At 59.1% G+C, this 21,777-nt stretch overlaps 13 protein-coding genes across 13 annotated transcripts; 7 read left to right on the forward strand and 6 right to left on the reverse strand.

Moving 5' to 3' along the window:
* Positions 1 to 68: 68 nt before the first annotated feature.
* MRET_3855 (structural maintenance of chromosomes protein) lies at positions 69 to 3,620 on the forward strand (the record flags this gene model as incomplete). The annotated part of the gene is made up of 1 exon (XM_027630482.1): positions 69 to 3,620. One exon carries the CDS (start codon positions 69 to 71, stop codon positions 3,618 to 3,620), a length of 3,552 nt encoding a protein of 1,183 aa, XP_027486330.1.
* A 125-nt stretch (positions 3,621 to 3,745) lies between these two features.
* On the forward strand, positions 3,746 to 5,111 carry MRET_3856 (solute carrier family 25 (mitochondrial aspartate/glutamate transporter), member 12/13; the record flags this gene model as incomplete). Its single annotated transcript, XM_027630483.1, has 2 exons — positions 3,746 to 3,850; positions 3,885 to 5,111. The coding sequence occupies 2 exons, from the start codon at positions 3,746 to 3,748 to the stop codon at positions 5,109 to 5,111; spliced, it is 1,332 nt and encodes a 443-aa protein (XP_027486236.1).
* A 110-nt stretch (positions 5,112 to 5,221) lies between these two features.
* Positions 5,222 to 6,952, reverse strand: MRET_3857 (chaperonin GroEL; the record flags this gene model as incomplete). Its single annotated transcript, XM_027630484.1, has 1 exon — positions 5,222 to 6,952. The coding sequence occupies one exon, from the start codon at positions 6,950 to 6,952 to the stop codon at positions 5,222 to 5,224; it is 1,731 nt and encodes a 576-aa protein (XP_027486235.1).
* A 318-nt stretch (positions 6,953 to 7,270) lies between these two features.
* MRET_3858 (chaperonin GroES) lies at positions 7,271 to 7,637 on the forward strand (the record flags this gene model as incomplete). The annotated part of the gene is made up of 2 exons (XM_027630485.1): positions 7,271 to 7,273; positions 7,314 to 7,637. The coding sequence occupies 2 exons, from the start codon at positions 7,271 to 7,273 to the stop codon at positions 7,635 to 7,637; spliced, it is 327 nt and encodes a 108-aa protein (XP_027486355.1).
* Positions 7,638 to 7,722: 85 nt separating this feature from the next.
* Positions 7,723 to 8,279, reverse strand: MRET_3859 (putative mago nashi protein, exon junction complex; the record flags this gene model as incomplete). The annotated part of the gene is made up of 5 exons (XM_027630486.1): positions 7,723 to 7,779; positions 7,817 to 7,994; positions 8,022 to 8,085; positions 8,111 to 8,226; positions 8,254 to 8,279. The coding sequence occupies 5 exons, from the start codon at positions 8,277 to 8,279 to the stop codon at positions 7,723 to 7,725; spliced, it is 441 nt and encodes a 146-aa protein (XP_027486354.1).
* A 220-nt stretch (positions 8,280 to 8,499) lies between these two features.
* MRET_3860 (N-glycosylation protein) lies at positions 8,500 to 10,188 on the forward strand (the record flags this gene model as incomplete). The annotated part of the gene is made up of 1 exon (XM_027630487.1): positions 8,500 to 10,188. The coding sequence occupies one exon, from the start codon at positions 8,500 to 8,502 to the stop codon at positions 10,186 to 10,188; it is 1,689 nt and encodes a 562-aa protein (XP_027486361.1).
* A 31-nt stretch (positions 10,189 to 10,219) lies between these two features.
* Positions 10,220 to 11,332, reverse strand: MRET_3861 (uncharacterized protein; the record flags this gene model as incomplete). The annotated part of the gene is made up of 1 exon (XM_027630488.1): positions 10,220 to 11,332. One exon carries the CDS (start codon positions 11,330 to 11,332, stop codon positions 10,220 to 10,222), a length of 1,113 nt encoding a protein of 370 aa, XP_027486362.1.
* Positions 11,333 to 11,507: 175 nt separating this feature from the next.
* On the forward strand, positions 11,508 to 12,680 carry MRET_3862 (uncharacterized protein; the record flags this gene model as incomplete). Its single annotated transcript, XM_027630489.1, has 1 exon — positions 11,508 to 12,680. The coding sequence occupies one exon, from the start codon at positions 11,508 to 11,510 to the stop codon at positions 12,678 to 12,680; it is 1,173 nt and encodes a 390-aa protein (XP_027486359.1).
* Positions 12,673 to 14,502, reverse strand: MRET_3863 (mitochondrial import receptor subunit TOM70; the record flags this gene model as incomplete). The annotated part of the gene is made up of 1 exon (XM_027630490.1): positions 12,673 to 14,502. The coding sequence occupies one exon, from the start codon at positions 14,500 to 14,502 to the stop codon at positions 12,673 to 12,675; it is 1,830 nt and encodes a 609-aa protein (XP_027486360.1).
* Positions 14,503 to 14,626: 124 nt separating this feature from the next.
* Positions 14,627 to 14,954, forward strand: MRET_3864 (small ubiquitin-related modifier; the record flags this gene model as incomplete). The annotated part of the gene is made up of 2 exons (XM_027630491.1): positions 14,627 to 14,845; positions 14,871 to 14,954. 2 exons carry the CDS (start codon positions 14,627 to 14,629, stop codon positions 14,952 to 14,954), a joined length of 303 nt encoding a protein of 100 aa, XP_027486358.1.
* On the reverse strand, positions 14,951 to 15,724 carry MRET_3865 (ESF2/ABP1 family protein; the record flags this gene model as incomplete). Its single annotated transcript, XM_027630492.1, has 1 exon — positions 14,951 to 15,724. The coding sequence occupies one exon, from the start codon at positions 15,722 to 15,724 to the stop codon at positions 14,951 to 14,953; it is 774 nt and encodes a 257-aa protein (XP_027486351.1).
* Positions 15,725 to 15,830: 106 nt separating this feature from the next.
* Positions 15,831 to 16,088, forward strand: MRET_3866 (diphthamide biosynthesis protein 3; the record flags this gene model as incomplete). The annotated part of the gene is made up of 1 exon (XM_027630493.1): positions 15,831 to 16,088. The coding sequence occupies one exon, from the start codon at positions 15,831 to 15,833 to the stop codon at positions 16,086 to 16,088; it is 258 nt and encodes an 85-aa protein (XP_027486356.1).
* Positions 16,089 to 16,130: 42 nt separating this feature from the next.
* Positions 16,131 to 21,677, reverse strand: MRET_3867 (DUF1708 domain protein; the record flags this gene model as incomplete). The annotated part of the gene is made up of 1 exon (XM_027630494.1): positions 16,131 to 21,677. One exon carries the CDS (start codon positions 21,675 to 21,677, stop codon positions 16,131 to 16,133), a length of 5,547 nt encoding a protein of 1,848 aa, XP_027486357.1.
* Between the last annotated feature and the right edge of the window lie 100 nt (positions 21,678 to 21,777).

Here is a 21,777-nt window from a genome sequence, read left to right on the forward strand (position 1 = left end):
CACGTGATCCCGCACGACACGCCCCCTCCTTCCCAAGCAACACGCTCTCACGTCTCTGGCCGCGGCGCATGCGCATTGAGGAGCTCGTCATCGACGGGTTCAAAAGTTACCCCGTGCGCACGCATGTTCGGGGATTCGATCCGAGTTTCAATGCCATCACTGGGCTCAATGGAAGTGGCAAGAGCAATATCCTGGATGCCATTTGCTTCGTGTTGGGTCTGACCAACCTGAGCTCGGTGCGGGCGTCGAATATGCAGGACCTGATCTACAAGCGCGGACAGGCTGGCGTCACGAAAGCGTCTGTGACGATCGTTTTCGATAACAGTGACAAGGAGCGCTCGCCCGTCGCGTTTGAAAACTATGCCACCATTACCGTGACGCGTCAGGTGGCGATGGGTGGCGCATCCAAGTACCTGATCAATGGCCACAAGGCGACGCAGCAAGCCGTGCAAAATCTGTTCCAAAGCGTCCAGCTCAACATCAACAACCCCAACTTTTTGATCATGCAGGGTCGCATCACCAAGGTCTTGAACATGAAACCCGCCGAAATCCTGTCGATGATGGAAGAGGCCACAGGCACACGCATGTTTGAGGAGCGCAAGGAGCGTGCATTCCGGACGATGGCCAAGAAAGATCAAAAGGTCCGTGAAATCTCCGCGCTGCTCGAAGAAGAGATCCGGCCTAAACTTGACCGCCTACGGGAAGAAAAACGCGCGTTTCTTGAATACCAAAAAGCCACGTCTGAGCTCGAGCGCCTCGAGCGCCTTGCTAAGGCGCACGAATGGCAAACGCTGCACACGCAGAGAGAGCAGTCGGGCCTCGAAGATACGCGCCAACGCATCCGCGACAAGCAGGCGGAGATGACTGCGTGGGCCCAGCACATTGAAAGCCTACGCACAGAATTGGCCGCGTTAGAAGAACAACAGCGTGGACAAAAAAGTACGGGGCCTGATGCTAAGCAGCTGCATCACCAGCTGGTCGAGGCTACGGCGCAGCACGATTTCCGACAAGCGGCACAGGAAGAAGAGGCACGCCGCGTCGAGGCAGACACGCACGCTCTTGACGCGGCCAAAATGGCCCTCGAGAAGCAGGAAAAAGACCATGCCTCTCTATCCTCCTCCTTCGCTACCTTTAAAGATGCATTCGACAAGGAGAGTGCCTCTCTTGCTGAACAAGAATCCCTCTTACAGACGTTGCTGACCGGCGTCGGCACACAAGATACCCAGGGCGGCTTCCAGGGCCAGCTGGCGAAGGCGCGCGAGAACGAGACAGCCGTCAAGTCAGAGCTGCAGCAGATACAAGTACGCATGGAGCACCTGGAGCGCGAGCTCCGCACCAAAGAACCACAGGCACAGCAGGAACGGCACGCAAGTCGCGCGCTTCACACCAAGCTGGAGCGGGCGCAACAGGCCGCGGAAGCGGCGCAGGCGCAGCTCGATGCGCATGCATGGGATGCTCGGCGCTTCGAGCAGCTACGTACGCATCGCATGCAGCTCCAGGACGACATGGCGCGCCTCTCCTCCGAGAGGCGCGCCTTAGAGGACCGCCTTCCATCGGCTCTGCAGTTTACGTATGCGGATCCTTCGCCTGACTTTGATCGCAGCCGCGTCAAGGGCCTAGTGGCAAGTCTAGTGCACCTCGATGCCGAGCGTGCGAAGTTCGCGACGGCCCTCGAAACATGTGCCGGTGGCCGTCTGTACAGCGTCGTCGTCGAGGATGAGCATGTGGGTGCCCAGCTCCTGGCACACGGCCAGCTCAAGAAACGCGTCACGCTCATTCCCCTATCCAAGATCCAGCCGCATGTCGCGTCGTCGCAGCGTGTGCAGGCGGCCCAGAAACTCGCACCAGGCCATGTTGACTTGGCCCTCTCGCTCATTGGGTACGAAGACGAGGTGGCCAAGGCCCTCGAGTACGTCTTTGGCTCGACGCTTATCTGCCGCGATGCTGCGACGGCCAAGCGCGTCACATTTGACGCGGCCGTACGCATGAAGAGCGTCACGATGGACGGCGACGTCTATGACCCCGCAGGCACACTCTCCGGCGGCAGCGCCCCGTCGTCAGGAAGTCACAGTGTCCTCCTACGCATGCAAGATGTGGCGCGCAAAGCCGCCCAGTGGCATGAGGCGCGTGCTGCGTACGAAGCGACGCATACAGAATGGGACGCACTGCAAGCACAGCACGCAGCATACCAGGAGCTCGTATCGCACGTGGAACTCAAGGCGCATGAGGCGCGTCTTGTGCAGCAGCAGGTCGAGGGCGGCCGTGCCGCCATGCTCCAAGCGGAAATTGACACGTGTCGCACGTCGCTGGACAAGTGGCGGTCTTCGATGGAGGCGGCGCAGACACGTCTCAAGGAGGCCACGGCACGCACCGCCTCGATTGTGCGCGATATCTCGGAGTTTGACACCGACAAGGAAGCCAAGGTCGGCCAAGTGCGTGCGTCGTGCAAGTCGATGAAAGCCCAATTTGTCGAGCGAGCGAAAGAACTCAAGCAGCGGCAAAGTTCGCTGCGCTCCTCGGAACTGGCGTGCCAACAGGCGCGTATAGAGGTGGAACATGCGCAGGAGCGACTCGATGAGGCGCATGCATCGCTGCAGCAAGCTGATGACGAGCTGCAGGCCAGCTCGTCGCACATGCATCTTCTGCAAACGCGCGTAGCGGAAAGTGAAGCGGCGATGGCTGAAACACGTGCTGCCATGGCAGCGTGTGACGACCAAGTTGCTGAGCTCCAAGCGGCCTTGCAAGCCAAAAAGGCTTCCGTGGCCGATGGCGAGCTGCAGCTCAAGCAGTGGCATCGCGAACTTGAGCAGCTCGAGCATGTACATGCCACGGCACAGCGCCACATCACGGCACTCGAGACGGCTTTTCCCTGGATCTTGGACGAATGCCACCTGTTTGGACAGCCTGGCTCGGCGTACGAGTTTGCCAAGCACAACATGGACGATGTGCGTCGGCAGTGCAAGCGGCTTGACGAGCAGCAGAGCGGACTTCGTCGGCGCATTAACCCGCGCGTCATGCATATGATCGACAATGTTGAGAAAAAGGACGCGAGTCTGCAGCATATGCTCTCGACGGTGCTACGTGACAAGAACAAAATCGAACAAACCATCGAGGAGCTCGATCGATACAAGCGCGATGCCCTGCAGACGACGTTTGAGCAGGTGAATCGTGACTTTGGCGCTATTTTTGGCGAGCTGCTACCGGGCAACTACGCCATGCTGCAGCCGCCCGAGGGACAAGACGTGACGCAGGGCCTGGAAGTGCGCGTGCGGCTCGGCGCGACGTGGAAGCAGAGTCTTACGGAGCTGAGTGGCGGTCAGCGCTCGCTTATTGCTCTCAGTCTCATCATGTCGCTTTTGCAGTTCAACCCAGCGCCCATGTACATCCTGGACGAGGTCGATGCGGCTCTGGACCTGTCACACACACAGCACATCGGTCATTTGTTCAGCACGCGATTCAAGGGATCTCAATTTATCGTCGTGTCACTAAAAGAGGGTCTATTTTCCAATGCGAACGTGCTCTTCCGCGCCCGTTTCCGTGACGGCACCAGTGTGGTAGAGCGCGTCTCGCACAAGGCAGGCACGGCCTCGGCGCCTCGTCGTACTACCGCCAGGTCCTAGTGCCACGTGAAGCCACGTGGCTTCCTTCGGCTGGTTTGCAAATATATAGGCAGTGAATGACACGACTCGCTGTGGCAGAGAAGTGCTGTTGAAAGCCGAACGCCTTCTTCTCACCGTTGATACAAATGGCGTTCTCACCGCTCCTCTGTGATGCTATGCCTCTGGCGACCGCAGCGGCCACGTCAGAGGATCCGTCATCACTCAAAGGACAGTCGAAACTCCAGTTTCAGGTACGTTTTCCGCTTCTTCTCACATCCCTCCCAGATATACACCCCGAAGGACCTACCGCCGTTGTTGGCGTCCAAGCTGAGGTACTTTGAGACAGGCGCGCAACGCGAGAACAGCAAAGTCAAGTACGAAACGCATCCATCCCCGAATGGCGAGTATGTGCGTCACACCATCTCGGTGCACGATGCTGGCGCTGTGGAGTCCCTCATGGACCAGGCGTCTGGCGCCGTGGCCTCGCAAGACAAGACCACGTCGCCGTCCTTTCTCAAGTCCGCCCTCCAAAATTTCGGTCAATCGACCTTCAACTTTGTGCTCGGCGGTTTTGCCGGTGCCACAGGCGCTGCGTTTGTGTATCCTATCGACTTAGTCAAGACCCGAATGCAGAACCAGCGCTCGAACGCCGCAGGTGAAGTCATGTACCGCAACAGTCTCGACTGTGCACGCAAGGTGCTGCGCAATGAGGGCTTTCTTGGCTTCTACTCGGGTCTGCTTCCGCAGCTGCTGGGTGTGGCCCCTGAAAAAGCCATCAAGCTCACGATGAACGATCTCGTGCGTTCCTTAACCATGGACAAGGACGGTCATGTGTCACTTGGCGCTGAGATCCTCGCTGGTGGTGTGGCCGGTGGCTCCCAGGTCATATTTACCAACCCGCTCGAAATTGTCAAGATCCGCCTGCAGGTCCAGGGTGAATCGCCGAATCCCAGCAAGGTCAAATCTGGCGCGATACACATCATTCGCAGCCTCGGCCTCATGGGTCTGTACCGTGGCGCGGGTGCCTGCTTGTTGCGCGACATTCCATTCAGCGCCATCTACTTCCCAGCGTATGCACATCTGAAGCACGACTACTTCGGCGAGCGTCCCGACCACAAGCTCTCGTTCGGCGAGCTGATGGCCGCAGCATCCATCGCAGGTGTACCAGCTGCGTTCCTGACGACGCCTGCCGATGTAATCAAGACACGCTTGCAGGTCGAGGCACGCAAGGGCCAGGCGACGTACTCGGGCATTAGCGACTGCTTTGCCAAGATTCTCGCCAACGAGTCGCCAACGGCGTTCTTCAAGGGCTCTCTGGCTCGTGTCCTGCGTTCGAGTCCGCAGTTTGGTGCAACGCTCGTGGCGTACGAGTACCTCAAGAAGTTTATTCCGTCGCCATTCGAAACCAAAGACCAAACGATCAAGTCCATTGTGAACCACGAAGACTTCCAACAGGCGCAAGAAGCCCTATCGCTCTTTGCGGTCATCCACCGCGCTGCTCGCTCGTCATAGAACCATACACCTCGTTAGCTGACGTCAAGGTCCATAATGACCAAGCCACGATCATGATGCACAGACACGCTCGACGGATATATACGGAACTACACGGGGATATAACTACCTTAGAAGCCCATGCCGCCCATGCCGCCCATGCCGCCGCCCATACCGGGCATGGGGGCTGGCTTCTCTTCAGGGGCTTCCACAATGCAGCACTCGGACGTCGTGAGAAGCGAGGCAACACCCGAAGCGTCTTGCAGAGCCGTACGCACGACCTTGAATGGGTCAAGTACACCCGCTGCAATCAGATCTTTGTATTCACCCGTGCTGGCATCGTAGCCAAAGCCAAAGTCGCCTGGGTTCTCCATAAGCTTGCCGACCACAACCGAGCCTTCCTCACCAGCGTTCTCCACAATCTGGCGGGCGGGACGCGTCAGAGCGCTGCGCACAATCGACACACCCAGCTGTTGATCAAAGTTGGCCGTCGTGATCGAGTCAAGCGACTTGGCAGCCTTGAGCAGGGCGACACCACCACCAGGCACAATGCCCTCCTCCACGGCAGCACGCGTCGCACACAGAGCATCGTCGTAGCGGTCCTTCTTCTCGCCAACCTCAACTTCCGACGAGCCACCCACACGGATGACAGCCACACCGCCGCTCAGCTTGGCAAGACGCTCTTGCAGCTTCGTGCGGTCGTACTCGGATGTCGAGGGGTCATTCATGGCCGAGCGAATCTGCTCGCAGCGGGCCGTGATGGCATCCTTGCTGCCCTCGCCGTTCAGGAAAATAGTGTCTTCCTTTGTGATGGTGACACTGCCCGTCGTACCAAGCATGTCGGGCGAAGCGCGTTCAAGCTTCATGTCCAGGTCGTCAGAGAACACCTGACCACCCGTGAGAATGGCCAAGTCGCCGAGAATGCTCTTGCGGTTGTCACCAAAGCCAGGGGCCTTGACGGCACACACCTGCAGTTGACCACGCAGCTTGTTCAGAATGCAGGCGGCCAGAGCCTCGCCATCAATGTCCTCAGCAATGATCAAGAGAGGACGGCGCATAGTCACGGCCGCCTCGAGAGATGGAAGAATGTCCTGCAAAGCCGAGATCTTCTTTTCACTCAAAAGCACAAGCGGCTTCTCAAACTCGGTCTTCTGCGTCTTGATGTCTGTGATAAAGTAGGGGGAAATGTAGCCACGGTCGAAGCGCATACCCTCGGTAATCTCAATCTCATCTTCAAGCGTCTTGCCTTCCTTGACCGTGATCACACCTTCCTTGCCCACCTTTTCCATGGCAGTTGCAATAAGCGAGCCAACGTGCTTGTCACCGTTGGCCGAGATAGTCGCGACCTGCGCGATCTCCTCCGATGTCGTCACCTCGCGCTTGTTAGCCTCCAGATACTTGATCACAGCGTCCACAGCGGCTTGGCTACCGCGGCGCAGGTCCATGGGGTTGCAGCCAGCAGCCACGTTCTTGACACCCTCAGCGTAGATAGCGCGAGCCAGCACCGTAGCAGTCGTCGTACCGTCACCGGCCACCTCATTGGTCTTGCTGGCCACGTCCTGCACGAGGCGAGCACCCAAGTTCTCGTACTTGTCCTTGAGTTCAATAGCACGGGCCACCGTGACACCGTCCTTCGTGATCTTCGGACCACCGAATGGTTGCTCGATGATCACATTGCGACCCTTGGGGCCAAGCGTCACACTCACAGCGTTAGCGAGGAGGTTCACACCCTTGAGGATGGCCGCACGACCATCGTTCGAAAACTTGACCTCCTTGTGGGCCAGAGCGGCTGCCGAAGTCGACAGAGCACGCGAATTCAGCACACGCGGCATGCGCGAGGATGCCGCAGAAGCACGCAACATAGACATAGTTCGAAAGTAAGGAATAAGGACGGAACGCGATGCGTGTGGCAGACTATATCAAGTGGTACAACCGCCCGAACGTTGTGCACGACGAAGCCGGAAGAAGCGCTTCGAAGGAAATTGCCACCGCTGCTCGAGAAGCCATTTGGCTCAGCCAGTCATCAAGCGTCTCCACAAGGCGGCCAGCAACGTGGAAGCACACCGAACCACATGGAAGTGGATTTCTTCGGCCGATTGTGGGGTAGACTCGAAGGTGCACTGCCAGAGGTGTGGATATATCGACAGGCGAACAGACATCGTATCCCACACAAACGCATTATGGTACGTTCCGCCACCGCCGTCACAAATCTAACGCTCACAGTCGGCTGCTGCTTCTACGATCCGCAATATCAAGTCGGTGGTGCCTCTTCTCGATCGTGTGCTCGTCCAACGCTTCAAGCCGGAGACCAAGACGGCCACCGGCATCTTCCTGCCCTCGTCGTCAAGCTCGACGCCCATGCCTGAAGCTTCGGTCATCGCCGCTGGCCCTGGTGCTCCCAACAAGGATGGCCAGGTAGTGCCCACTAGCGTGAAGCCCGGTGACAAGGTGCTGCTGCCATCGTGGGGTGGCAACCAAATTAAGGTGGGCGACGAAGAATACCTCTTGATCCGCGACTCGGAAATCCTGGCCAAAATCCAGGAGTAAGCATATTGATGGATTGTAGTACTGCATCTACGGGTATATCCTACACGTGTCATGTGCTTGTTTGTACGTAGATCATGTCTGTGCATCACACGGAAATGGGCTTGATTTTAAAGTGCATCGAGATGAGACTAAACACCAGACACTGACGTAAGTCGATCAAATATACAGGTCGCACGTACCTTGAGATCTTGTACCAAGTAGTACATCACACGCAACCCCTCGGGGTCCTCGCTGTCTTGCACCTCGATAAGAGATCCAAGCTTGGCAGTCTCGAAAGAGATGTGTTCTTTACCCAGTCGGATCTCGAGTTCTTGTCGTCCGTTCGCATTCCTTTTCGGCCATGTCGTGTCATCTTCCCTGCACGTGTCAGCCGTAGTAACGTACTTGAGAATTTCACTGCTTTCCACTATGGAACGCAGCTGATCCGTCATAAGTGGACTAATCCACACTACAGTGAGTGCGTCAAGACATACTCTCTTTGCGAATCAGCGAATCGTTGCGGTAGTTGCTATTGTTCGCATATCGCAAGCGCCCGCGGTTGTACTCAAATTCAAGAAACTCGTGACCATGTCGTCCTTTATGCCCCGTACTGAGCGTGTAAGAGATAAACACGTACTAGTATCGCACGTAAAACTCCGACATGCCTCGATCAAGCAGACTGGCGAACGCGGAGCCTGCGTTCAGCCTGCAGTCACTGTACGTCTGCTGACTAATATTACACTGGGGCGTGTTTTCCTCCTCGTACCTGAAGACTTGGGCCCAGCTGACATTTAAGCGACGCACACTGAACAATTTAGTGAAGACGAAGCGGTCTTTTTGCGTCGCAAGCGAGAAAGAATTTGCCTCGTTATTCAAAAGTGACATGGGACGTCTGGATGTGGATGTCTCCTTGCGCAGGGCGGAGTCATTCGACGTACATGATCAGACCGGCACATGTGCTCTCGCGACGTCACACGTAGCGCGGCGTGAGTCAGGTACTTCGGCATGTCGTGCGCGCCGGATGGCTCCGTGCGCGGAAGAAGCGAGCTGGTCTCGTGATGCTCTGTCAATGAGCGCGCCTTCCCACGTATCGACTCAGCTACCTGATGCATTGGCTATGAATGCACTTGACTGTCCACCGCCCTACTCTATGGTGGCACAAGAATCTACTCATTTTCATACATTAACGTCACGAGAGCCATTGGTACGCTCGTCTTCCGAGCCCGAGTTTTCCCATATCGACACGGATGCCGCATCAGTATCCTCGGGCGATCTGCTTCTTTCGGATGAGGACGAGGAATGCTTATATCATCGTCGCCGTAGGCGTACATTCTCTCAACAGACGCTTCACCAGCATGATATGAATCGTATGAAATACAGGAACACAAAATCTCAGCCATCTTTCGTGGCAGCAGCAGCATCGTCCTCGGCCCACGGGGCACGCGAAAGTCTGTCAAGACACTATCGAGGGATTCTCTCTATGGTCCCATCGTTCCTCGCTTCCGACTCACCAATGTCTTCTGTGCCGCGTCCAACAGAGCAGGTTGAGCCTCTTGAGCCATTGCCTCTTGGCTTCGAGCTGTTGCTGCACTCTTTGCGCCTATTTGCAGTGGTACCTGGGTTGGTCGGTACCGTGTCCCTGCTACAACACTCATACCAGCAAGCCCTTAACTACCGATGGCTGCGCACCAATTTCATGTCGCTAACACCGAGTGCGATTGAATACTTTTTCTGCTCGCTCTGGAGTATATGCACAGCCTTTCATGCTTTGTCGCTCATGACGATGCTGTTACGACGCTGGCTTATTTATTACACATTGGTACCGTCGCTCATTCGCCTGATTACGTTCCAGTCGATTTGCTGGTCGCTCGTGCGCTGGGTCTTGTGGTGCTTCGGACCTTCCCAGCCGGCTGCGGGCTGGATCGTGATATCGACATTTACGTCCTTTTTCGAAATTCTGGCTCGCTGGATCACGAGTAATATCACGGATGTGGACTTGCCGTCGTCGAATGATGGCGCGAACTCTGACGTGAACGAGACGGGGGTCTCGGACGCTGAGGGACTGCATTCGGATCAGGAAGATCTGTACCACCTGCTGCACTCGCGGCCCTGGCGCCTGAGCCGCTCTGAGCGGTTCCGACTGTATCGTGAGGGTGGTGTGTGGGTGATTCGTGCCTTGACAGGCGCGCCTGATGATGGTGTCACGAGTGAATCGGACACTGAGTTGCCTGACAAGCCGGGAGCGAATCAGGGGTCTTCGGTGCCAGGCACACAGGGGTCAACTTCTTCGCCGCATACGCTCTTGTCGCAAGTTGATATGGAGCGCTGGCATCGACGACTTGATGAGCGGCGACGGCAGCGAAAGCAGCGGCGCCGTTATCGGCCGCGTAAGCAAAAGACACGCATGTCAGCCTTTTTCCAAAATTATCGCGCGGCTCGGATCCATTCCCGCCGTGTCTTTCATTGGAACGTGGCTGTTTGGCGCAATGTTGTTCCCATCGGCATTTTGGGCTACGTCACTCTGTGGGTATTTCTCATTGAGTTTACCATTACGCGCTTTCAGTCCAACTAGTCGTTCGTTCAAACTGGATACCCAACTTTCTCTACAAACCAGGCTGTTTCGGCCATGGACCCGCGTCGCTTATTTCACATGCTGGTCGTGATTCGTGAGCGTCGTCGTCATCGTCGTTATCGTTGCTGTCCCTCCCGCATGTACATGCGCCGCCGAGGTGCTTAGGCCAGTTTTCCATATCGACCAACGCACGAATTTTGGGCATGTAGTCGCTGTCGCAAATATCGATCTTCTCGACAGTCTGCGTCGGGAGCCATCCTTTGATGCATGACCACACCGTCGTAAAGAGCATCGGGGCATTGATGATCTGAACGCGCCCCGACAGCTCGGGGAAGTTGTTATCGAGAATGCCGAGCAGCTCTTGCAGCTTGTTCTTCATAGACCAAAACGTGCTGAGGCCTAGTCCCTGCACATTCAGAATCATCAAGTTGTCGTCAACGGTGCGGCCTGCAGACGCCGTACATGCCAGGTAGCGCTCTCGAACGGCATGTTCCAATGTCACGGCGAAGTTCTGTACAATGCGATCGGCGGTAGTCACAGAAAACACCTTTTCTGTATCAAGACCGGACAGGTCTTGGATGAAGATCGGGCGACCCATGCGGTCGGTCTTGTGAAAATACATACGCCACCCATAGCGGGCGACTTGGGCGCGCTCAGTAAAGGAGAACTCCTCGTACAGGCGGTCCATATCAATTTTCTTGCGCCACTCTTCTGTGCGTACATACATGTCCATCGCGGCCTTTTTGTCAAAGTTACGCGCACGCAAAAAGCGGAGAAGCTGTGTCGTTTGGTATGGTGGCGCATTCTCTAGCGAGATAATCTTGTTCTCAACAAGCTCCTTGGTAAATGCATCAAGAATCTGCTGCTGCTGCTCCGTCAAGTTGCCTTCATGCCCCTGTGCCACCGATGGTGCCGGCGTGGACGCATCAACACCTCGCGCTGACGGCCGTCGCGAGCTTTTACTGTTCGCGGACGGCGGGGCAGGGGGCGACTTGAAAAAGGCACCACCAAATATAGCGGGAAGACTCCGGCGCGTCACGGGCGGCGCAGCGCCAGGAGTGTCAGATGGCTTGAGCGTTTTTGCAGAGCCCGCATTCTCTTCGACTTTGCCGGAATCTTCGGGCGTGCGCTGTGCTCGTGACATCCAGTGGGGACAAGAACCACGATGCACGGTCCGCCCACGCCGCGGAACGTCCGTATTCTTATGCATCACGTGCATGTTGGCTGTGTCCTTGCCTCGGCCACCCGCTTTGCTTCGTCCGGGTGGAGGAGCGTGGCTTGCTGCGCTGCTCCACGTCCTTTTGGTGCTGCGCGAGTCGATGCAGCATGCAGCCACACACCGCGCCCAGGGATTGCCTCTCGAAGTAGTGTTTCTTGTTGTATGGCAACTTCATATGCCTGCAGCGGATGGCGATGCGACTAGCATTCAGACGCTGGTGCGTCTGAGTGCCGTATCGCACGTCGTGCGACATTGGGCGCTGCACGCGCTGTATGATACCCTCTATTTGCCCCGACATGTACGCGATTTCCGTAAATGGTATGCACGTATGCGTGCGGCCAAGCCGCCCTTTCCATGCGTTGGCTACGTCCGCGCCCTCTTTGTCGGAATGGACGACATCACGCGGCTTACGCAGAGCTCAGCGGGTTGGGAGGCTGAGCTGCTCCGTCTTCTGCACTACTGCGGCTCAACCATCGAGCATCTCTCGCTGTGGCAGACCGAGTCGCGTGCTCTTCTGCGCGACGCCGCCCAGGTGAGTGGCTCCCATGCACGCGCTGCATGGGCCGTCGGAGAACACATTCTCGATGATACCCCCGAGGAGCTTGAGCGCGACGAGTCTGACGACATGCCGCAGTGGCTTCGCGACGAACTCGCTCAGCTGCCAGCCGAGCACGTCGCCCGGCAGCACATGGCGCATTTTCCCTTTGTCCCACGCGCCCCACCCAAGCCGCCAGCCTGGCTGGCACGACCCAAGCCGCGCTTGTGCACGCCTCGTTTCCTCAGCTTGGTGCTCTACTATCCCTTTTTCGAGAATGAGCGCCCCGAGTTGTTTGCCCGCATGGTCCTTTGGTCGCGTGTGGAGGAACTGGATGTATACCTGTCCATGGAACCACGAAAATCGCTGCATCTGCTCGCATGCCTCGCGCATACGCCCACATGGCGCCTGCGTGTGTCGAGTGCACATGCAACGCTGGCCATCGAGACGCAGAACGCCGCGTGGCCGAATGCCTGTGGGATTCTTGCGGCACTCCTCCGCCATGCTCACCTCGAGGAAGCCCTCCTGAACGAGATGCGTGGCCATGGCGTTGCCAACGCGGACCTCTTTGAGAACGCATGTTTCCGTGAGTTGGGATGCTTGCGGCACGTCCGCCTCAACCTCACGCAAAAGAACCAGGCCGTGTGGGGCAAGCTTCGGCACCGACTGTGGGACTTTCGTGAGCGTGCGCAGTTTCATAGACAAGGTGCGTGGTCCGAGGTACTACGGCCTACATAAGCGAGCTCGCGATCTGGCTCAATGCGGCGCCCTGCTCAGGGTAGTCGCGGATAAACTGGAGCTGCGCTCGCGATGCATATTCGTAGGTGATGGCGTTGACCAGCTCGGGCTCCGTGCGTGCAATATCGGCCGACTTGCGGAAGTACTCAATGGCCTCCGGGATCTTGCTCTGCTGCAGGCTCAGCTGAGCAAGCGTGGCGATCGCCACGTCGCAGTCAGGGTCGATACGCAGAGCGTCTCGGCACAGCTGTTCCGCGCCTGACAAGTCCTGCTTCCACTGGAAGAGCACGAGCGCTTTGTTGATCATCGGCAGAACGTTCTTGCCCTTCGGCTTGGCCTGCTCCAGGGCAATACTCTTGTCAAAGTTGGCGACCGCATCCTCGTGGCGCTGCTGGTCCAGCATGAGCTCACCAAAGTAGTTGTACGACTCGGACGAGTCAGAGAACTTCTTCAGGATACGGCAAAACTCGGCTGTGCTGCGCGCGATATTGCCGAGCTTGTAGCTCGCCACGGCATGCTGCACCTGCGAAAAGATAAACGTATCGTCCAGCGACGTGGACTTGCTGTAGTCGCTCATAGCCGCCTCAAACTCGCCCAGGATGAAGTGCACTTGGCCGCGGTGGTAGTAAATGTCGGCGTCGTCAGCGTTCAGCGCCACGGCCCGGTCAAAGTCGGCCATGGCCGCGTCCTTGTCGCCGAGCTCGACGTGCACGCTCGCCTTCTTGACCCAGGTCTGGACATTCTCTGGACTCAGCTCTATACTGCGGTCCAGGTCCTCCAGCGCACGCTTGGGTTCGCCCATCACAAACATGTACGTGCCGTGCATGTTGAGGGCGGCCGCTTCAAGCTCCTGGGTCGACAGTCCCTGCTGCAGTGCCTCCTGGAAGAGCGACAGCGAGTGTGCGTAGTCTTGCGCCTCCAGAGCCTCAAACGCGCGCTTCAGCGTCTGGTCGCCCTGCGGTGCGTCATCGCCAATGCTGGGCGCTGGCTTAGGGCGGAAAGCATCCAGGTACGCCTTCACAAACGTAGGGCTCGGCAGACGCGGCTCACGCTTGCTCAGAATCATCTTGGCCTTGCCTGAAGCCAGCTTCCTCAACACGCGCTCGACACTCGCAGTCGCATTCACATCGCGGAACTGGCCAAGGATCGCGACGGCCGTAAAGTCAGAGAGACTCTGTTCAAGACGCTCACGAGCACGATCGCCCTCAGCGCCGTTGGCAGCGCTCTTTTCACCAAGCTGCTCGGTCGCCACAGCACGGCGATTGAGCGCCTTGATGTACGTTGGCTCGAGCTTGAGCGCTTCGTTGCAGTCGCTGATCACCTTGTCAGGCTGTCCGAGGTTGGCGTAGCACGCTGCACGGTTACTGTAAAACACGGCCGAGGGCATAAGAGACAGTGCCTTGGTATAATGCTGAATGGCCTCTTCATGCTTCTTGTCCGAGTACGCTTTGTTACCTAGGCCCTTGAGGTATTGCGCCACAGACTCTTTGCGCTCCTGCGGCAAACGAGCCAGCTCAGCTTCGCTCAAGCGGGCGAGATGTTCATCACCAGCATCGTCGAGGATCGGTCCCTCCGTCGACGCCTTGCTCGACTTTTTCGCCTTCTTCGCACGCTTCTTCTTGGCAGCGCTACTGCTGCTCTTGCCGCTCGAAGAGGCCGCCGAAGAGCCGGGCGCCGACGTTCCCGTCACTGATGCCGAGCTTGTGAGGAAATACAGACCTGCAGCGCTTGCTACGGTTACCGTCGCAGCAAGCGCTACGGCAGCGAAGCGGTTGTCTTGCACCCACCGCGCCACACGGTTCGCCGTCGCATTCGATGCCATCGTGGATTGGGTCCAACCGTGCAACACTTATGGTGGCGCCAGCTCAGAATCAAAAAGTCACGTGTGCATCGGCCACTCGGGCGGCGCCACTCGCAGGCGCCTGGCGAGTGTGTGAGCCTCGATCATGTCGGAGGAGACAGTGCCCAAGCCAGAGGTGGCGCCTGAGCAGCTGAATATCAAGGTGAAAGATGCTGAGGGAAACGAGGTGTTCTTCAAAGTCAAGCGCACGACCAAGCTTGCGAAGCTGAAACGCGCGTATGCCGAGCGCATGGGCAAGCCAGAGAATAGCGTCCGCTTCATTTTTGATGGTCAGCGCGTGGGCGATGAGGACACAGCCGAGTCGGTATGTATCATAACTCTGACCTTAGCTCGATATGAATGACCAAGACGAAATTGATGCGATGATCGAGCAGCTTGGCGGCTCTGCCCACGTCGTGCTCCTACGTACCTAGAAAATCTGTGATAATACTTGCTCCATGTCTTGCTTACGTTCGCCGTGACCTCCTTCCTGGCCCTGTGCACGCTGATCACGCACGTCTCGGTATATGGGTGTGCGCTGTTGGAAAACGCGCGCCGGTGCACTAGGTGCCTCGTCACTGGCCTCGCGCTTGCGCTGGCGTCGAGAGCGCTCGACTTTTCGCAAATAGTCGCGCTGCTCGTGAGCGGACTGTGACAGCTCCATACGTAGCCGCGCTGCATGCGACGCACGCTCGTGAGTCATTTGCTCCATGAGCATGGGCCATCGGAAACCCTTCAGATACTTCATCGTCCATATGTCGTCTTTCCAGCGATTGATCACACTCGCGCTGGAGGATCGCCGTGACGAGTGCGCAGCACCGCCCAATGCGCCGATCGGCTGGGCATTCAGCATCTCCGCTGTCGTCTTTGCCACGCGTTTCGACAGGAACTCGATCCAGCCCTCACTATAGCGCGATGTGCTTTTCTTGGATGCCGCATGTTGAGGCTGCAAGTAAATGCGCCCGACCTCGCCGAATTGCGAGAAAATATGCCGCACCTTGGCAGGTGTCATGCCAGGCGGAATCCGACTTAGGTAGATTATGCCGCGCTTTTGCTGCTTTTTTTTGTACGCTTCAAGCTCCTCAGTCGAAAGAACAGGGATAGGACGGTCCTCTGAGTGATCTTCCCTGACGTCCTGGGCGTCCCATGATGTCGTGGCAAAGCGCTCATCGGACGCCGCGGCAGCCGATGCCTCCTGGCTCATGGCAGGTATCGTGGAGGAGGAAGGAGGCCACGTGATGCCGTTTTTTTCTTGCCACACCCTCACGCCCCACTTTGGCTGTGGCTCTCGACGACGACCCACGACCGTCATGGCGCCCCTATCATTTTACGACGAAGTTGAGCTAGAAGATATGGAGTATGATGAGGACAAGCAACTGTTCCACTATCCATGCCCATGTGGCGACCGCTTTGAAATCTCGGTTGCACAGCTCCGAGCAGAGGAAGATGTCGCGCGGTGTCCCAGCTGCACGCTCCTGATTCGTGTGATCTATGATCCGCTCGATTTCATGGACAGTGATGGCGCGAATCCACCGGCTGTCTCGCCGATGGTGTCGGCTGCTGCGTAATGATGTTATATCAGGCTGTTCTACAGCATCTACAGATACTCGCTACGCAGGTGCATAGCCTGGTGGATTCGTACCGGGCGCATGCTGCGATACCTTGGCACGCGCAATGGTGGTCGTGCCACTTTGGGTACGTTTTTCCGATGCCATGTGTCGCAGGAAAGCCGTATCGGTAAGCTCGTCCGACCCGCGCGCCGCACTTGCCTTGGACGCTGACATCGTCGACTGACTCTTGGGCAGGATCACATCCTCCACACTAAAGCTGGGACGCGAGAAGCCCGCGAGTTTCGGCGGCTCCGTGGCCGATGGCGACTTGGCCACGCTGCTCGCGACGGATGGTGGCTCGTGGAGCGGCGCTGACTCGCGCCATACAGTGTGGGACCGCGCCGATGGCTGCTGCGCTGCCAAGCCACCTGTGCTCAGGTTCCGCGATACGGGCTCCGTAGATACCAATCGGATCCGGGATGTTGGTACCGCCGGTGAAGCGTTGTTCAGCTTGCTACTCGTTGACGAGAGCGATACAGGCATAGGATGCGAGGCTGGCATACTAGGCGTTTCGTCGTTCGTAGTGACTTCTTCGCCGTGGCAAGCCGGCCCTTCCCTCTGCGTGGACTCGACGGCGCGTGGCGCCTGGTCGAGGATCATGGGCGTCGCCGCGTCATGGACGAGGGGCTCAGCGGCTCGTTGCTCTACACGTGCTTCCTCAGCGGCGTGCAGAGGCTCCTGCTCGACATGGCGCGACACGCGCTCGTCAGGTGCCTGGTCGAAGAGCACATCAGCGGATCTCTCGACCGTGCCAGGCTCTGGCTCCTGGCGAGCCTCGGTCGGCTCCATCGCGGCCTGAGGAGGGAGCTCCTGTGGGGGCAGCTGTGCCTCGTGCGTTGATGTGGGAGCCCAAACGGATTCGACGGACGCTGGCCCGTCGCGAGAGGCCCATGTGCGATGATTGTCGCTGAAGCGTGTGAATGGATTCGTCGATGCGGGCATGGGCCTCGCAGGCTCAGCTGCTTTGAGCGTAGACTGTGGTGGCGACTCGGCGGCATCCTGGAACGCGGCATGGGTCGATTCAGTGATAGCCGCGTCATCGGTCGCTTGCAGGTACATGGCGCCAAGTGCGTCGTGGCGCAGAATCGGTTCTTCGGCTGAGAAGCCGAGTGGCTCAGCGTCCGTACGTGCTTGGGCCTCAGCGTCCGTCTCTTCGGCAATGTCACCCAGCACGTATTCGTCGCCAGCGCGGTCCATCCGGGGCTGCGGCACGCTCATCTCAGCAGAAGGAAGGGGCGGCGTTTCCAGCTGGCTGTGTGCATCGTCAAACATGTCAGGGCTGTCTGGCGATGCGACGTGCGAGCCCACAGAGCTGGTGGGCCGCCCGGACGCCACGGGTGACAGGGTCCATGACATCGCAGGCTCTGCGTCGCGAGGACTCGTACGACTCGGCCTGCGCGTGACAGAAGACGCCCATGGGTTGGGCATGGACGAGGCAGGGCTTGTGTGGGACGTCGTGAATGAAGCGGGCTCGACAATCGGAGGCGACGACATGGCGCCAGGCACAGCCGGCGGCAGCTTGGCAGACGCACCACGAGGGACGTGCGCCGCATGATCGATGTGAGCGACACTCGGTTCCTGCACCACGGGAGGCTCCTGCGTGACGGGAGTGACTTGCGCGACCAGAGGCTTGTGAAGCACGGGTGTCTGTGCCTCATGAGGCTCGTGTGACGCGAAAAGATCCTGCGTCTCCTGGAGCTCATCGACGACGGTGTCATGCAGCGGCACGGTAGGCACGTTTGCGTGCGTGAGCGAGGGAACCTGCTGTGCATCGGGCGCGTCAGACGTCGGTTGACCCGGCCGGCTCTCTTGCGCATCGGCTTCGAGTGTGTCGGCGGGCGTGGCATCCATGGCGGCCATCTGCTCAGGTGTAATTGCAGGCGTCTGCTTGCGTGGGATCATCATCGTCGCTGGGCGCCGTTCCTCGGACAACCGCTGCATATCCGGCGATGGCATGACGGGCGAGCTGTGTCGAGAGCGCGGCTGAGAAAATGGGCCGTGATCGACCACCGACGGCGAGTACGTCGAGATGGGCTCAGGCGGCGCCAGCGCGTCAGCGGCCGGCGAAGAAGCCGCAGGCGCTGTCGCTAGAGGCGGTGCGTCTCCACGAATGGGCGGCTGCTCGACCGCCGAGGACGTGCGTGTCTCGTCCGGCGAAGAGGGATGCATGCCGCGCATGCTCTTTCGTCCACGCAAGATCCACTGCGATGAGCGCTTGCGGATCGTATGGGCCAGGCCAGGCTTGTCCTGGGGTGGACTCGCCCTACCATCTAGTGGTGGCGAGTGGAAGATGGGACTCCAGAGTGAGCGCGGACTCGTGCCATCCTGCTGACGGCGTGGCGAGCCCATGGACGAGAGGATGCGACGCAGCTTGCCCATCTTGGGCCGATCACCAGGTGCGGCTTCTGGCGCGGGCGCTTTGGGTGCCGGCCGCGAAGGAAGCTCGGCTCGCTTGGGTGGTGTCGGCGGCGGTCGCTCGTTCTGCCACGGAGCGCCTACGGGGGGCTCAGACAGCTGCCGTGCCTGAGAGCCTTGGGCTGATGTGGGAGTCGGATGCTCCGCAGGGCCGGCGTGACGATGCGTCTGGTTTGCAAGAGAGGCCTGGCCGCGCTCATAGGTGGCTGGCTCGGGCTGCGCGGGTACCTGCCCGCCTGCCTGCCTTGCTCCAGCAGCGCCTGTCCCGCCAAGCGCTAGTGGCTGGGACGCTTCGATGGGGCCAGCCTCGTCATACTCTGGTGGCTGAGACGCTTCGATGGGGCCCGCCTTGCCATGCTCTAGCGCCTCAGACGCTTCGATAGCGCTCGCCTCGTCGCGTGGCGGCGGCTTAGGCGTCGGGAACGACGTGGGCACCGCGTCCGCGTCAGATGTGAAATGAAACTCGACCGAGACGGTCGACTCAGGCGCCTGGCCAGCACGCACCATGCGGAACTGATTGAGCTTGCGCAGCATGGGAATCGAGTGCCGACGTGTGCGGCCCATTTGATCGAGCGTATCGCGGTACGACTGCGGGACGACTTCTTCCAGCACGTACCACGCCGGGCTGTCCCGAGTCAGCTGCAGCACAGCAAACGACGCATCGCGGTGCACACGCTCATCGCGGTTGCTCCAGCCATTGCCGACGAGGTAGTCGGCCCACACCTCGGGGAAGAGCTCGTCCATGACCGTATCGGCCAACAGTGGCTCGGTCGTGTACGGGAACGGAAGCTCTTCGCCCTGGAAGATGTGCGAGCTACTGCGGGGCATGCCGCCTTCATGCTGGACGAGAACGGGCGCTTGCTCCGAAGGCTCATCGAGACGCATCACCCAGTCCCACTGCGTGTTGTCGTCGGCATTCTGGTGGAAGCCGCGCTCTTCAAACTGGAACCACGGCACACTCTCAGGGCGCTGCATGCGCTGCCGGCGATCACTCTCTCGCAGATCAAAAGAAAGGAACGTCGTGTCGAGATCATCAAAGCCCTCAAACGAGAACTCATTCCACCGCTGCATGAGCGTCGACACGTAGCTGTCCGCGAGCTCAGTAGGCACCTCAGACCGCGGTCGCCGCGCACGGTACGGCACGATATTCAGCATCTTGCACGTGTCGTGCGCAAAGTCAAAGCCCTCCAGTACATCAGGCCATGCACGGCGATCCATGAGGTCGTGCGAGTATTCACGGACGTGGTGCGCCACATACGTCGCGGGCACCGTTCGAACGGCACCCGACGCCGCATCAAGATCAGGCGACAGCATGCGTGGATAGTCGTCCACCAAGCGCAGGAGACGGCGGGGCAAGTACGTCCGGGCCTTGGCCATCGAGACGTGGTACCGCATGAACGCCAGCAAGATGTGCTCCGTCGCATTCGACGCGCGCACAAAGGCTGCATACGTTTCCGCAAAGCTAGCGTCCTCAGGCGCGCCAAACAGCAGCATGCCAAAGTACCGCCCGACCTTGCTGGGCGTCATATGATTCTGGGCGCTGTGCGTCGCCACAAGCGCCAAAAAGTCCATGACCGCGTCCAGCAGACGCGCCGTACGCTTCTCGAGACGCTGGATCAGCAAGAGGTACGACAGCGTCGAGAACCCATCCTTGCCTTCCTGCGCCCGCCAGCTGGTATACGTCATCCACGGCACGAAGCCATGCTCCTGGCGCATAACGAGCGTCTCACTACCCGATCGCACGGCTGTCACCGTGCCGATGCGGGCCAGGACCCACTTGAGAAGCGCCACGAGGCTGTGCACATTCGCAAACTGCAGCTCTTCATCAAAGGCTTTGTCGGCCTCGGCGGTCGGAGAGCGCAACGTCGCGACCACGGCGCGAATCAGACGCCGCGTCTCGGATGCAGACAGGTCTACGGCCATCGAGCTCAGAAGCTGCGGCACATCCACACCCAGCGCACGAATCCGTGCCGTGATCCGCATCACATACGCCGTTGCGACCTCCATATCCAGCAGCTCGTCCCATGCCTCGCCCGTGTAGCCATACACCACCGAAGAATGCCGAAGCGCCTCAGGCACGGAGCGCCCTGGAATACCGCGGTCTGGCACCGCTGCCGCACGGCCGAATGTCGGAGGACGCTCCGTAGAAGCGGGGGCTTCAGCGCGGGGCTCAGGCGCTGACATACGAGGTTCAGGCGCGGGCTGCTTCGCAGGCACGTCGCGATGCTCAGAGGGCTCGTGCGTCCACGTTTGACGAGCTTCAGTCTCGGGCGACGTGATCGTCACGGGTGGCACAGAACGCGTCACCGTCGTGGTCGGGTACCCAAGCGGCGGCGAGTTCCCAGACACATACGCACCTTTCACAGCGGGCGCAGCGCCATGCGGCGTTGAGCGAGACGTGCGTGAAGTGCGCGCAATACTGGCTGTGCGAGGCACAGATGCTGGTGGCACCACCTTGGCAGGCGGTTCAGGGCGCGGGAGCTCTACTGCATCCTCCTTGAGCGAGCGCGGTGCGTGACGAATCCCATCCGAAGCAGGCGTCTCCGCCTGCGAAGGCCTTGCATAATCGGAAAGCTCGATCGGAATCGAGCGTTGGGCCGTCTGAGTGGGGGCCTCGGCCATAGACAGCGTCGAGGTCATCGCTTCGTCCTGTACGGGTTCCACGGGCTGTTGACGAGCCGGCGTCGCCGATGAAATGATCCGCACATGGGACGTACTCTGCACGATATCTTCGCGCTTGGAAGAAAAGGGCGAGCGGCCGTTCGATGCAGGAAGCGGTGCATGCACGTCCCAATGCATGACATCGTTCAGCACAGCACTCACATTAGGCTCGTCGGACACGCCATGAGGGGCCTCGTTGGCACGCTCCTGCTCGGGCGATATGTACAGACCCAGGCCTGATGAGGGCTGAACAGGCAGCGTCGACCTCGCCGGCATCGATGAGTGCGTCCTCTGTGTAGCCGGCTCGGTGTCAGCGTCGCGCACCTCTGGCGAGGACAGAGATGCAGGGCTCATCGAAGTCGAGCTGCTTCGCCCATGTTGGGCGATCCATTTGAGGGCCGGCGATCCGGACGTATACAGCCGCTGGCCGCTACGCCCTGAGCTGGTCGACCCCTGCGTCGCACTCGGCATTTGGCGAAACACCAAAACCCACGTAGGCGATTCGACCTCTTTCCAGTGCCAGGGCCGCGTGCATCACCGAGTCCAGCGCGGTGTGCTGGAGCCAATCAAA

Source organism: Malassezia restricta, chromosome VII (assembly GCF_003290485.1).
Source record: "Malassezia restricta chromosome VII, complete sequence".
Classification (NCBI taxonomy): Eukaryota; Fungi; Basidiomycota; class Malasseziomycetes; order Malasseziales; family Malasseziaceae; genus Malassezia; species Malassezia restricta.